A 15,606-nucleotide genomic window follows, 5' to 3' on the forward strand; every position below is an offset into this window, starting at 1 on the left:
TAATATTTTAGCTTGATTATAAGGTTTACGACTATTATGAACAAGATAACTTAAACTAGGTCACTCTAGTTAACAGTTTGATGTTGGTGTTGTGCAAGAAACCCTAGATAACAGAGAAACCCTCTTGTCCGCCTTGGTGTCCACTAACCAAACCAAACATGCACACAGTGATGTTGGTGTTGTGCAGGAAACCCTAGAATACAGAGAAACCCACTTGTCCGGCTTGTAGTCTACTAACCAAACCCACATGCACACAGTGATGTTGGTGTTGTGCAGGAAACCCTAGAATACAGAGAAACCCACTTGTCCGCCTTGGTGTCCACTAACCAAACTCACATGCACACAGTAAGACGAGAAGCGAACAAGGGTCGCCTCGGTGAGAAGCGAGTGCTGGTTCGATTTCCGGCTTCGGCAAACTAGGTATGGCTCATAATGAGTAAAACAGGACTCGCAATGTTAACCTCCTAAATCAAAATGAGTGCACAACACTTGTTGGCAATGCAAGGACCGATGTTCGCCATGTTCTTTCACTGTTATTTTCTAAAACAAATACATCAGCAAATCTGTCCTGGTTTATTCAGAAATTATAACGACATGCCTCACAATGTCAACCTCTAAAGCAAGGGCAAACTTGGCCTAGGTCTAGCCAGTGGCAAGTATGCAAATTGTCATAACAGGAACCATTCAAAGGAAAGTAAGGAAACGTTGTCCTTAGTTAAGCAACTTACGAATAAGCCAAGATACGAATACGATTCCTAAACGAAACATAGAGGAAAACTTGGCAAACATAATTCTGGCTGGACGTACAATAACGAGTACGCAATGTTTCACAAAGTTATTCTCTTATACACAAAATAGAGGGCAAGTTTGTCCAGGGATTTTCAATTAAACGATATGCCACGTTTTACAAAGTTACCCGGCAATAATATGAGACCGTTAAGCCAAAACAATGAAAACATGAAAATAAATATATTTATATATTTTTTAAAGGAAATGCAAAGTCTGGTTTGAATGTTAACAAAATATGCATATTCGTCTTTATTTTCCGATTAAAAGGAAGAATAACAGTACAAAATCAATACAAATCATTGTTTATAATTCACATAGTGACACATGATGTTAGGTCAGAACGGACCGTCACCTCGCAGCGCTACCTAAACCACAGTTTACAATACAAGATAGGATACAATGTAAAGACTATGATAAAGTGCATGCTAATTAATGTTGTTGTTGTTGTTGTTGTTGTTGTTTTGATTTTTGTTGTTGTTGTTTTCTATCTTGTTGAATAGCCATTTGACCGCTTTTATTTAAATCTACATCATAGAAAACTATTTATTAATTGAAATTGCTAACGCTACCTCTAAATTAACTTGCAATAGTTTAAAAGATAAAGTGGTAACATCAAGACTTGCCAGGTAGCTTTACATGTTACCAATACAGTGTTAAAAGTCATATAGATCAACGAAAAAACAAATACCAAGCAAAGTATGTATAACGCTGAAAGACAACAAACAGTACACAGCTATCACAATACATGTACAGTCATTTGTAAACATTGTAACCAACTTGGCATTGTCGGTGAAATATGAGTAATCGTCCATACACTAGGTCTTAGTGTGCATATATTTTAACAAAATCTTATTCTGCAGTACTTTAATAAATTAACTAAAATTATTATGATATTTAATAACTACAATTAGTAATATTAGTAACCACGAAGTCATAACAAAATGCTAATTTAGAAATTGAAACAATATATTTTAGTATTTTTGCGTAAAGCTGATACACCTTGGACAAATACATTTTAAAACGATTATATCCGAGACTTATATATAGCTCGACAGCAAAGCAGTGCATATTTATACGTTTGCATGAAAGTTAGTTTTTCTGACGGTTGCACTTAAAATGAAATACATATTTACAAACGTGTGAGACTTAAACTACAAAAAAACTCTTTGCTTACTTTCGAAAGACGTTTTACAAAATAGACAAAAGCAACTTGTGATTATTATTGTTATCATGTATACATGTTTCTATTAATTAAGATATTTATTAAAAAACGCTACCGAAATCGATGAGAGTACACTATATTAATAATATTGTATACATTTCGACATTTTGCTTCCATTTTACCTTCTCATTTAACTTACTAGGGTGAACATTTGAAAATACAATACTCTCAAAACACAATAATTTTTCACCGAGATAAACCACAGTTAGCCTTATATGATATTAGTATAAGTAATCAACGAAGTATAATACGTTATACAACACGCGTGATTTGTTCCAACATAAAGCCATTGAGAGAGAGAAAATCAACAATAGTTTTAAAAGAAAAATCATGGACAATCAACCATTAACGTCTGTTTAAGAGTCCTTTAGAACGTAAACACATCTCTGTTATACCCCTGTCGACTCCACTGTCCGCACCTTTAAGAACTCCTTGCAGCTTCCAGCAAAGATAATCCTGAAATAACAAACCATATTGAACTCCACCCACTTACTGAAAATTGCACTGTATTGGCTTTAGCGATATAAAAGATATAAACAAAAAATGCTTATATATCAATGATACATTATTGCGACATGATATTGAATATTTTACTGACGACAAAATATAATGAAAAAAAAGAAAGGACAACAATATTGCAACTAGGTATTATTAGTCATGTCGAACATATTGAACATTTCAAAAACGTGTTTTGTATTGTATATTCTGATTGGGTTAAATTCAACTTGGAATACGAATTGTTTACATACCCATTGTATATTTAAACGAGCAATGAACTATTATACTGAGTGTAATCATTGTTTTAAAAGGAAACACATGTAGTAATGAGTTGAAGACATTGATATAGCTCAACGTTAACTGGATAATTTAAAAAGTATGCATAATATGAAACAGTTCAATGACGTTATGAATAGTTGTATTTAACATTTCCATTTCCCAAGTAATCATGCAGTTCAAATCAAAACTGCATATAAGCAAAAAAAAACGAATGAAATGATCGTAAGAAAACGATGGATTGTGATAAACAACACCAGAATGTATATATTTTAATATAAAACATTCTCATGAAGAGAAGAATATCGAACAGAAAAGACAAATAGATGTCAATACCATCGACAGCGAAAGTCTCTTCCAACTTCTCTGTCTGATCTATGATCGCCTCTGTGATACCTTTGGCAGCCAGTTTCGCTTTTAAGGTACGTATGTATTGAGGGTAACTGAAACTAAAAATAGAGTTTAACTGCATATATACATGTATTCAACGTAATGCGAAGTTGATCCGCAACTTTGAAAAATTCACGGTAAACTATAACTATACAGACACTGTTTATTTAATGGGTGACATCTTGGATCACACTCAAGTAGGAAGGACTAGCGAGTCACATTAGTTGGATAGTAACGTTAATAATATACAAACACATGTTACTCATACTTACAATGTATTATACGATAATTTGTTCTTTGTTTCAAATGCAACGTATAAATAAAAAAAAACTGTTTCTTCTGTACACATATAGTTGTTCCTGACCTCTTTAAATCTGTCTACATTCTACATTATATATAAGAATACATTTCATTAGCTTGAGTACTGGGGAAATGATTTGAGGCATTTAAACAAAAGAGCTGCATTGCAGTTTATTTTATTTGAAAATTCTTGAATTCAGTGCTGCAGTGTTCAAAAATGTTAAATTTCACGGTAACTGTGACAGTGAAATAGAGGATATTTGTTCAAATCAGTATAAGATCGTAATTTATTTCATGAGCTTCATGGAAAAACATATCTTTACGAGGGGCGAATCCACGAGTAAAACTATAGTATTTCTTTGATCAAGGCCGAAATTAAAAAAAATGTTTCTATATAATAAAAAAAGTTTCTTTTCGGAGTTTATTTAGTATCTACTTTTTCTAAAAATCCCTTTTAAAAAGTTTTTTTACCCGCCGCTACCCAACGGACGCACTTAACGCGCTTAACGCAAAATTATAGCTGATGACGTAGCGTTGAGGAAAAGTTAGCCGATTGTTTATAGTTTATTATTCAATAGTTTTTGTTTGTGCAAACATTTCATGAACATTAATTATTGAACTTTCTTTTATGCATCGAATAATAACGAAAGCAGTTTCAAATTAAACAGGGCATTGGTACATAACCAAATTACTATATGGCCATTTATTGAGCCAACATTTGAAAGATCGTATTTAAAAAGATATTTGATAACATTGACATAACATCCAATTTATATTCGAGCTGTTGTTTTCGTCGGTTTTAATGAAAGCAAATGTTCGCACATTCAGCTTCAAGGTTCATGAAAAGTTTGAAAAACATTATTACCATTTTTCTAATAAACGGTAAGTTGTTTATTGCCAAATATATATTTATTTAAACTTATGCAACCTCATGCAATCTTTAATTGTTTTGACAACATTTTGTGTTTCAAAGCTGACGTGATTAGTGTTGATCAAGAGGAAGTACCTACACTGTAACTGTAAAGAAGTTCTGAAAGTTGATAGTTTCACTCCTTATTTTTTGCACTGATATAACTTCGTATTGCATCGAAATGCATAACATAAAGTAGTACATCCGCATTTATTTTCACACATGAGGTATGTTAAATATGAAATTTTTCGCCACCGTCTGAATTACTAGAGCTCTACGGTACAATACGGTGACTTAACTGTACTGCATTTGTATTTTTATATTTCACTCCATGACTAGTTTGCGTGAAGACAACCCATTGTTCAAATGCTATTTTGTTTCAATAGATGAAAAAAAAAATCTGCTGGTTTAAAAACATATGCATCTTATCATTAAGTGCACATGGTATAAGTCATTAAACATAAGGACGGTATACAAGCAATATCATTATTTAACAAGAGTATCATAATGGGGAGCTCAACGCTCGTCCGTTTCTGTTTACTGTATCAGGCGGCGTAACTTAAGGTGATAGAATACGTTGCTCTGTCAAAATTGACGTACAAAATTAAATATCTTTCAACTTCTTTGACAATTGGCCAGAATGATGTGTCAGGCATGTTTTTCTCATTTTTGTTAAAATGACTTATATCGGCGGCGTCGGTTAGTGCAAAAAGACGCTATCTAACACCATACCCCTTTTTTACAATTTTGATTTGGCGTCAAACAACTACCGTTTGTCATTATAAAGTTATGAAAATTGCCTTACTACAGTTATATAACTATTACAATATGTATTTTCAACAAATGTGTCTATAAGTTCATGTGCAGAAGATAAGCTGCGTGTCATTACATAATTTTGCACGAATATTTACGTTCAACGACTGGCCTGTAGTGAAAAAAAAATCCTTAGATGCCTGGCATTTCATATATTTTTTTCAAACATTTTGTAGCCTGATATTTAGCCTTTCATGTTATGTAATAACATATATGTGTTGTCGGGCTAATTAAGCAACCAATTTTAAACAATGGTTTGTTTTAACGTTGCTGACGTGAACGTTGTTTTGATGTACGTAGTCGTAATGCTGGCGTTAAATTGTGAAATTTTGAAAACGGAATACCAAGAAACTGTTATGTCGTCCAATAACTAAGAAAAAAAGTCAAAATGATATTAAGCAAATGCAACGGAAATATGATTTTCTATAACAAAATGTGTTTTTGATAGATTTGCATTCATGTTTGATAAATTTATCGGTTGCATGAACGATGGCGATTATGCATATTCACGTGCATGCGTATTGGTCAAGGTAAGATTTATTATAATTTGCGATGATCATCTATACATAAACATGTTACATAGCTTTATAAAGATATGTATTATACATGGAATCATAACCATTTCACATTCCTGGATGATAACCAGAACTATCATCAAACGATGCTCCGAGTGGGGATCACACCCGGGACCTTCTGATCAAGAGTCCGATACGTGCAATCTGAGCTAGCAAGTTCGCGTTTTGTCGAAACCGTGCACGTGCTTAATAAAAACGGAAACAGCGTCATAAAAATACAAATGCAGACAACATGAATATTCGCAAAAAAAATGGAAAGTTCACCAAAAAACACACCAAGAAACGGGTGCAGAAGCTTGTACAGATTCGTAAGAAATGAAAGCGTGACCTTCTGGATGGAAGACGAGTTGTTAAGTAAAATATTTTAATTGAAAAAAATGCTGCAAGTGCGCGAAACAGTTGTCGTTTACTACAATAACATCAGAATTAAAATACGTTCTCGGGAGTATTCTTCATAAAGAATGCATGCCATGTCTGGCTGACAACACAGTGCCGACTGGAAAACGACACAAGGCTTGTGATCACAAAACCGGAACTCGATGCTTTGCTGTAACTACAAAGTTAGCTGCAGGTAAATGGTTCTTTCGAAAATTACAAAAGTAAAGCTCAGCAATAGTTTGCTGCAGTTTTCAGTATACATCAATATTACTATAATATCAATGAATTTTACCCCTAAAAACTACCTAAATGACGTCAAATAGATTGTTTATATATTTTGAAATGCTTCAGTTCTTTCAGCCATGATCAACGTTGGCGTTGGGGAATAAGAAATGAATAATATTTATGCCTACATGAACCTCCCCCTTGTTAATAAGAAGACACTCAAGAACAGGGAGCGAAAAATCGACGAGAGCTTTGAGGTAGTTGCCGCCCAGTCATGTTCACGTGTAGTGGAATATGAAATTCGAAATTCTGAGTAACTATTCATACATTACAAATGAAATTATGGTATACAAATAAACAAAACTTCATTCATGTAAAAGCTTTCCAGTGACGGATATAATGCAACTTACAGTAGAACTATAGTTGTACAAGGAAATGCTTCTTACTCTTTGTTGACATATTTCTTCTGAATGCATACAATCTAAACAGCGGAGTCTCCACCATGACAAATTAATGTATACACCCTATCATCCGCCGGAAGTATCTTTCTTATTGTACTAAAATGTTATAATTAATGGAATTGTAGGGAAACGGATGAACAGTGGGTGGAGGTTTCGGCGGATGGCGGCTGGCAGAAACAAGGAACTGGTCACAGTAACAACAGCTTGTCCGGTAAATAGGATTTCAGTTACTATTCATATTGTAAGCTTGCAACAAGCGCAGTATGCTCCTCAAAATGAGATGGCGGGTGGGGCGGGTGTGGCGCTTAATCTCATCCAAGTTTGCTTTTATTCCAATATAGAATGAAAAAATAATAGTACGCCCAAAATGTCGCATTTCGGACTAGATAGTGTTATTTTTTTAGGGGAGTATGCCCACCCCGCACGCTAACTCTTTAAACCAAATAAATTTTGGTTCTGAGGGAGGGACACGTGTCAAAAGTGAACGCTTCCTAACGTATCCTGGATTCGCCCTGCCATGTAATGTACATGCATGTCTGCCAATCATATTCATAAAGATATCAACCGAAAAGTGAGATTATCTTCAGTGTCCATATTTTGATACTTTGCAAAATATTTATATAAATACAATTTTAGTCTTAATGATTCTTAGGTATATTTTGATGAAAATAATTATTGAATTCATGCACTTTTAAAAATTTCTTTAATGCATTTATTCTTCGTGACAATTGTCGGCAAATCTTCAAGAAAATGTTCGAGCTTTGGCGTTGCTAAAAAAATGAAGATTTTGTAAGAATGCAATCAGAAGTAAAATTCCTGCAACAAAGCACAAATGCGGGAAGAACTGGACGGGCTCGTCAAAAGCAATGGAGCATTCCTGACATTAAAATGCCTTCAGGATTTGAAAAGAAAAGGCCTCGAGGTAAACGCATTAACAATGGACGACGACACGTCAACGTATACTAGAGTGAAACGATGCCTTTTCCCGTCTCTTCGAAAAATAATAAAATAATGGTATAAACCATGTTGTGAAAAACGTGTCCAATTTCTTTTACAAAGTAAAATCAAACAACAAAAATAAACCATTTCATTTGTGAAGAAGTGCTTTTCTTACGCTGTATCCCAAAACCAAATTGATCCAGACGGCATAAAGAGAAACCTTATGGCTATAGTTTCACACAACTACGGGGAACATGGCGGCTGTGACTAGAAGTGGTGCCTTGCTGGGGACGCAAATTACCGTCATACGAGCTTGCCGGGCGGGAAAAACCTTACGGATCGGGCCGTACGAGAGAACCTTGAAAAAGTGATAGACGCCTACACCACCACAAAAATGACGAAAATGCGGGCAACACTTTCAACAACGAGTCCAAACGAGAACATAGACATGATCATATCAAGAAAAGCGCCTAAAGGGTCCCATTACTCTGAGTCTGAGACCATTGATTTTCGTGTTTCGGCGACAGTAGCACAAAATAATGAAGGACACGCTTATATATTAAAGGTTTGTTTGTGTAAACAACTACGACCTCAAACTTGCATATTTATAAAACAAATGTAAAAAAATATTGCTATATCCGATACAATGACGACGATGATAATGCTGATGATGATGATGATGATGATGTTGTTGGTGTTGTTGTTGTTGTTGGTGGTGGTGGTGTTGATGATGATGATGATGATGATGATGATGGTGGTGGTGGTGGTGGTGGTGGTGGTGGTGATGATGATGATGATGATGATGATGATGATGATGAATGATTTCCTTTCAGGTGTACGATGCCCACTGTCTATTATTAGGACATATCACAATGAAACGTTGCCAGGAGATAAGGTCTAGCGTACCACCGTTCCGGGTGCGATTGACTATCTGTAGTGCTAAAAACAGATTAGTTAAATCGGCAAATACAATCGCGGCTTTATCATCTCATTTAATAGTTAAATAATAATCCAGGTTGTTAAACTGCTTCACATGAACAGAATAAAGTAGTGTTTTGAAATGAATATGCAAATTTTTGTCAAAACATCACAACTGTTATACGTAAAAAAATTTCTGCAAATGGTTGTTCAATTAACGATCGCAATGGTATTGTTGAGTATATTTTCAAATGTCATTATTATTATTATTTATTATTATTATTATTATTATTATTATTATTATTATTATTATTATTATTATTATTATTAATATCATTATTATTACTATTATTATTAATAATTATTATTATTATTATTATTAATATTATTATTATTATTATTCTTATTATTATTATTATTATCATTAGTCAGTATATAGACGTTTAACGTGATTGAATATGCTAGTTTGTTCATTATAAACAATAACGTCGACGTTCAACACTTATAATGACGTTGAAGACAACAAGGGTACGTTAAAAATTGCACAAAATGAATGTTAAAAATGCGAGTTAATTTGATATTTCAAATTTATCTTTATTTTGTGTGCACATATCAAAATCAAAATGAATTATGCTTGTTTCAGTGCATATATATAGCAATCTACATGTTTTTTTCGATGAAATTTAAATATTTTATGTCGTGTTTTTCGATGAAATTAAAAAAATTACTGTGCCTTATAAGATAGCCGGTGTTTCCACTTAACTTCATCAGAGCGGTATTTTATTTCGCATAAATGATCAAAGGAAGCTTAGCCCTTTATGCTGACCAATTTTCAGTACATTTAGAAAATATTTCATTTTTGACGTCGAAATATTGTTGAGCAACGTATCCCACCATTGCACTCAATATTATTATTTAGCATGAAAACAAACACAATTTTAAAGTTTCATATTATTATTTTATAATTGAGTGATATTTTTTATCAACAGGTCTTATTTAAAAATAACAACAACCTCTTTCAATGTTTGCACATATTTTGAATTATCAGATCTTGCACATGATCGTAGAAAGTAACCCTGTGACTTGTTTTTAAAAATTTGGTTCATAAAATTAATTCTGATAGGGCTGTTAAATGCAAAAACAAACCTAGTAGAAAAGAGAAACGAAAGAACAATGAATATTTAAATGAACTTAAATAATGAATCACAGTAATCGCAAATGCGTTACTTCTTATAGAGCATGAACAATTATGGAGTCATAAGGTGTGGCATATTAATAATATCTGTCATGTGTTCCCGTTCCGTATAGAAAAATCCGACCCGAGGGCACCTGCGTTGCCAGGTAACGAGGCTTGCCACACACATGATAGATGTTTTTTCTAGCATACCTTTAATTACATTTTTGTGAAAAAAATGCATAAGAAAGCGCGTTTTTGTACATTTCACCAAAAAGCGCGTGCGATGATGTTTACCGACGTCATGACGCGCAGTAATTTGTATTCACTGCATACGTCAATAAGTTCCTTCGATATCACGTCTTTTAAGGGTTATTTTGTTTTGTTTTTAAGGAATATTTTTGTAAAGTTAATGTTAATCGAACTCATTTATTGAAATCTCATAACTATGGTTACATTTAGTGTTTTATTAAAAGAAAATGAAAGTTATACGACACAGCGCGTGACTCATCTGGCATGGGGGGGGGGGGTTGCCAGATGGAGTTTTCCAGCTCGGCTGAATTCACCGGAAATGCCTATCCGGTGTGCTAGAAAATACTTTTCAGTATCTGTGTCTTTCAAGACATATTTTACTCTATGTATCTACTGTTTTACTGTCACCAATTCTTTAAATACACTGAAACCTGTACGATTAAATCAACGACTACGAAGTGGAGGACTGAAATATTCTACCGTCAGGCGAAACACCTGACTGTCTATCAAATGACGAACCAGAGTTAACGTTCAATTTGACCAATTCAAACGGTATATAAGACCTCCCGCAGAGAACGCCAAAATACGTCATTAACGCAGAAGAAACATGTTAATTGTTTCACTATATCGCATTGTATATTACTAGAAATTTCATTGAGAAGCATCTCCTATTAAGGTAACACTATTTTTATAACTTTTTATTGATTTCCAATTTCATTTCAAAATAATTTCTACATATTTATGATTTGACTGCAAACACTCTAGAATCTATGGCGTCACTCGTATGACGATATCGATGCCGAGCTTAATGTGTGCGTTTGGATAATATATGATGCAAATGTAAGTTCACTGACTAAAACACTACATCAAATACACAAAAGAAAAGTTGATGGAATGGTTATGCTTTTCTCACTGATTCGTATCTCGTTAATACGTATAAACGGGTTGAAAACACGTCAAGGTTAGTAGTGCATGACAGACAGTTAATCAAAAGACTAAGGAAACACACTGAGTCTCAATGTTACGTTACGAATATGGACCTTTTATACGAGGACAACATAGATACTTAATCATATGGGCGGCAACGTTGTGTTCCGTGAGACGTATATATGGCTGTTATTATACTATACATACCATAACATGTTGATTAAACGTTGTATTAATGTTATAGATCATTTGCACATTATTTTGTATAAGTAATCATATAAGAAGTCCAATCATTACAAGAGTCTAAGGTAGTATCAATAAGTGTTAAACATATCTTATCTATTCCTGTAATGAGCAATATGATATCAATACTTTTGATCGCCGTATTTTAGTAGAACTACATTGCCTTCTTCACCACGCTTCTTCAGTTGAGATAACGATTGGCGATGAGTGGGGTATTTTAATTAAACAGTCAAATAGTTTTGAAACAAAAACGTTCAAAAATTAGGATTGCCATTTCCGTAATAAGCGATCAGATTTTATTATTTCTAAGAAAATATGTATTCATCGTTATAATCAATTATTATTTGTCATACTTTAAAGATTCAAAAGTGCCGTTTTCATTTGAGTTAAAGGGACGGTAATACATTTGCAAGTAGTTCTTGAAGTTGATATTTTCACTCCTTAGTTTGAAGGGTTTTTTATTTATATTTTAGCTGCTGTTAGTTTACTGATTAAACTCCTTATCTTACCCCAAAAAAGAGTAGAAACATTCATACGCTGCTTTAGGTATACTTCATGTATACTTAACTTATTTTACCTATATTAAACTCGACCACAGACCTACGAAAGCGGCATATGCTTTCAAAAATGGCGTACCCTTTCTACCATTTATAACATGCTTTATACATGTGATATAACAACTGTACATAAAAAAGTAATACCTGCATAAAAACGTTCATACATGACTCTTAACGTAACGGCATTCAGAACATATTTCTTTACTTCGCAACAAGTAACTCTAATCCTCTCCTGAACATCCTAAGCTGACTCGTAATATACCTTTATTATCGTAATATACGATTATTCTTACCTTGTATACACACGGCCATCATACAATGAGACGCCATCCAGGACAACTTTTCCTTTTTCCCCAATATGAACATCATCCCTCTCCTGAACGCGGCCTTTAACATTCTACATAGCAGCTCGCCCTCAGTGTCGTTACACAAACGTCCGTTGAACCTACCGCCTTTATACGGGCTTCCTGGGGACGGATGGTGCGTCTGCAAGTAGGGAAAAGAAACGTTGTATCAGACGTGATGGGATGCATATAACTACTAAAAACAAATATACCATACAATATATTGAACATGAAAATTATCTGGACAAGAGAATTGATTGCCAGATACAATCCAACCATTTTGATTTTAAATTAAGCCTCCATGATATTTCTGTTCTGAAAGTATGTTTTTCGGCATATTAGTATATCTATACTGTACAATTAAGGCGGGAGGATAAGAGAAATGATATGATTGATTTAATAAAAATGACATTAAAAACAAAAGCACGGGCATTGAAATAGGTTTTGCGTATATGGAAAAAAATGCCATATCTACAAGTTTAAGTATTTTAAGAAAACGTTCAGGCAAAAACCTATACTACATTACTGCATATAGATTATATTGGTTCTATTTTATTACCAAAACATAGCAAATTATGCTGGTGTGTAATTACTTTTTGACTCAAATACAGTATATATCGAATATCGAGTAACATCTATACAGCAATGGATGCACAGGGCTTCATGATCGTGCATGAGAGAGAGAGATTCTTTATATGTGTGTGTGTATATAAAAATATATGCATATACATATGGCCAATGTGGCATTTAACTTTGTAAACCTCTAATGTGACATATGACAAACAGAAACGCATAAAAGTGTACAATGTGTTAACATTATGTTTTCCTGGTGGCAAGGCACACATCGATTGTAATCAGATGTATTTTATGTATCGGTAAAAATACATTTTGGGACATGTAAAATACCATTATAATATATAAAGCCCTACGTTCATGCACATTACATAAAATAAATACCCATATAAACATGATTGCAACGTAATATTTTGAAATGAGCATAATGTTATTGCGGAATCCAAATTGGTACCTTTATAAAAGAACGGAATGTATTTCATAAATTAAATAAACTTTGGTATAAACATCGTAAATGATGTTTATGCTGTAAGGAACTATAGAGAAAAGTTTGTTGAAAATTTAATCAAATTTCTACTAAAACAAAGGATAACACATTGATGAGTTTGATTATTTCTTATTTTACTGTTGTTACACTTATAAAGTTATATTTCAATCGTTTTATCAATTAAAATTTGATATGATTGCCTTGTTAAGTTTTAGGGATGTACATGCATTATGAGGTATTATGATGAACCTTTTCTATGTATTTGCAGGCAAAATACGACAATTTCAATCTTCACAATCAGTAAAATGTGTTTTATAATAATAAAAGAGGAGAAGCAAATAGCTTTCTGAATGACATTTAATGAATTAGTGCTATTGCAGAAACAATATCAATATTGGTTAAATAAACATGGGCGCAAAAGTGAACAGGGAATATTTCCAAAGTATGTCTATATTTTTATATTTTGTCTAACGTGCATTAAAAAAGATTACTGGGTATGTCTACCTAGTAGAATTCATTTATTATGCGTGATTAGCTAGTCGGTGTCATCACTTGATATTACCTAGGCAGGTCTGGAGCTCTGTAGATACGACGCTGGACTGCAATTTTTGCGACACAGGTTCGAACCCGGTCTCCGACGCATTTTTTTACAGTTATGATATCAAAGCGTCACATATTCTATTAAGTTATTGTCCTGAGATTCGTTACAGAAAAAAAAAGCTTTTGTCGGTGCCAATCTGGTGTACAGTCCCTTGAAATCTTGTGTTTGACACTAAGCATTTAGAAAATACGATGTATAATGTTTGCGTGTCATCACAATAAGATAAAGACTATTCTTATATTAGCTTATGATTCAAAATACTGTTCTGTATGATTAGCCATTGAAATACGTAATTTTGCGTTCAGTGTATTGTATAATGTATTTATTCATGTTTGAATGCACTTAATGTCTTAAATAAAAAAAACACATTTAATAACGATATTTAAAACAAGTTTATATCCTACGTTTAAATAAAATGAATAAGAAGTAAATTAGTTTCCCTTGTTTATAAAGGAATAACCGCCAGGTGGCGCTTATAAGCACGAGCGATTCATACACACGAGTATTTCGTGCTCATGTGGATGTAAAGACAATCCGCATTGGGGAACCGATGCGTTTAAATTGATACAATTGATTTTTAAATGTGAGGTCGTACCTGGCAGTAGGCAGAAGTCCGTGTTTATTGAAGTGACAGGACCAAGCATGATATTAATCCTCTTACAGAAGGTAAGTCGTATTAAAATATGTTTGTTGTATTTATTTCAAATGACGAATGTATGTATAACATGATGATTCAGATTATGCAGTGGAAAATGGGACATGTAGAAATAATGAGTTAATTCAGTTTATATATAATTTGTAACCAGTAAGAATGTTTTTCTTTTGTTTTTGAAGGCATCAATAAATGTGTGTTAGATGATTTTGTTTTCGCTAGTTTAATATTAAGTGATTCTAGTTTTACTTAAAAATGAGTGTTTCGTTGACATACTATTAAATAATATATAGGTGACATTTTTTTATATTGGTTTGCGAGAAACACGTAGGAGAACGATGACAAACAATGAGGTCGGGGCTTCACGGATTCCGCGGTACTACCACTTGGCTGTAAACAAATTAGCTGTTTCACCTCATTGCAGCTGTTCTTCGTTGACCTCATTTTTTGTTTAAGTGACGCGCTCCGATGGTGTTTCCCCGGCTATTGTGGTTTCTGATATTATATTACCTGTCAGCGTCAGCCGTAGTTTTGGCCATATAGGCAACATATAAAGATAAGTATTATACATAAAATTTAATCTTCTCTGAATTGAACGAGATAGATATGAAGCTATGCCGAATAATTCTGGATTTTTTGGTTTAGAGGATTTTAAATTCATAATATTGGCATTAATGCTGCACTCTCATAGATATACCATTTTTACAACTTTTTGATTTGTTGTTTTGGAAAGAGCAATTATTTGCATAAATATCTGCAAATTAATAATATAAGATTACTGACAAAAAATCAGATTGTAGATTATCAATCAGATAGTAGATTATCATATCTCCGTTCGAAAATTAATGTTTTAATGTTAAAAAACAATCAAAGAATATTAATTTAATGTTATTATAAGTTGAGTTGTTAACATACTGAGATATAAGTAAGAATGTTTTATGTAAGTTTCAGTGATTTGTTCTGTGTTCGCTAATAAATACAAATAGTGTTTCTCTACTTGTTTTTGTAATTGACTAAGTACATCTGGCTTGGCTGCCATTATATAATTGCTAGACAGATGAGTTGCCAATCTTGGCTGACACGCTATTATAATATATTTTCT

The 15,606-nt window shown here is 33.4% G+C and overlaps 1 protein-coding gene across 2 annotated transcripts in view; it reads right to left on the reverse strand.

Moving 5' to 3' along the window:
• Positions 1 to 1,025: 1,025 nt before the first annotated feature.
• Positions 1,026 to 15,606, reverse strand: part of LOC128239790 (uncharacterized) — a 40,238-nt gene continuing 25,657 nt past the window's right edge. The window contains exons 9-11 of one of the 2 annotated variants that reach the window (XM_052956225.1): positions 12,141 to 12,333; positions 3,122 to 3,228; positions 1,026 to 2,467 (exon numbers count right to left, since the gene is read on the reverse strand). In XM_052956225.1, coding sequence (XP_052812185.1) covers positions 3,203 to 3,228; positions 12,141 to 12,333 — 219 coding nt within the window. In that variant the 3' untranslated portion in view covers positions 1,026 to 2,467; positions 3,122 to 3,202. Of the gene's footprint in view, positions 2,468 to 3,121; positions 3,235 to 12,140; positions 12,334 to 15,606 lie in introns of both variants that reach the window. The other variant, XM_052956224.1, reaches the window with a different exon arrangement.

The sequence above is a fragment of the Mya arenaria genome, chromosome 7 (assembly GCF_026914265.1).
Source record: "Mya arenaria isolate MELC-2E11 chromosome 7, ASM2691426v1".
Taxonomy (NCBI): domain Eukaryota; kingdom Metazoa; phylum Mollusca; class Bivalvia; order Myida; family Myidae; genus Mya; species Mya arenaria.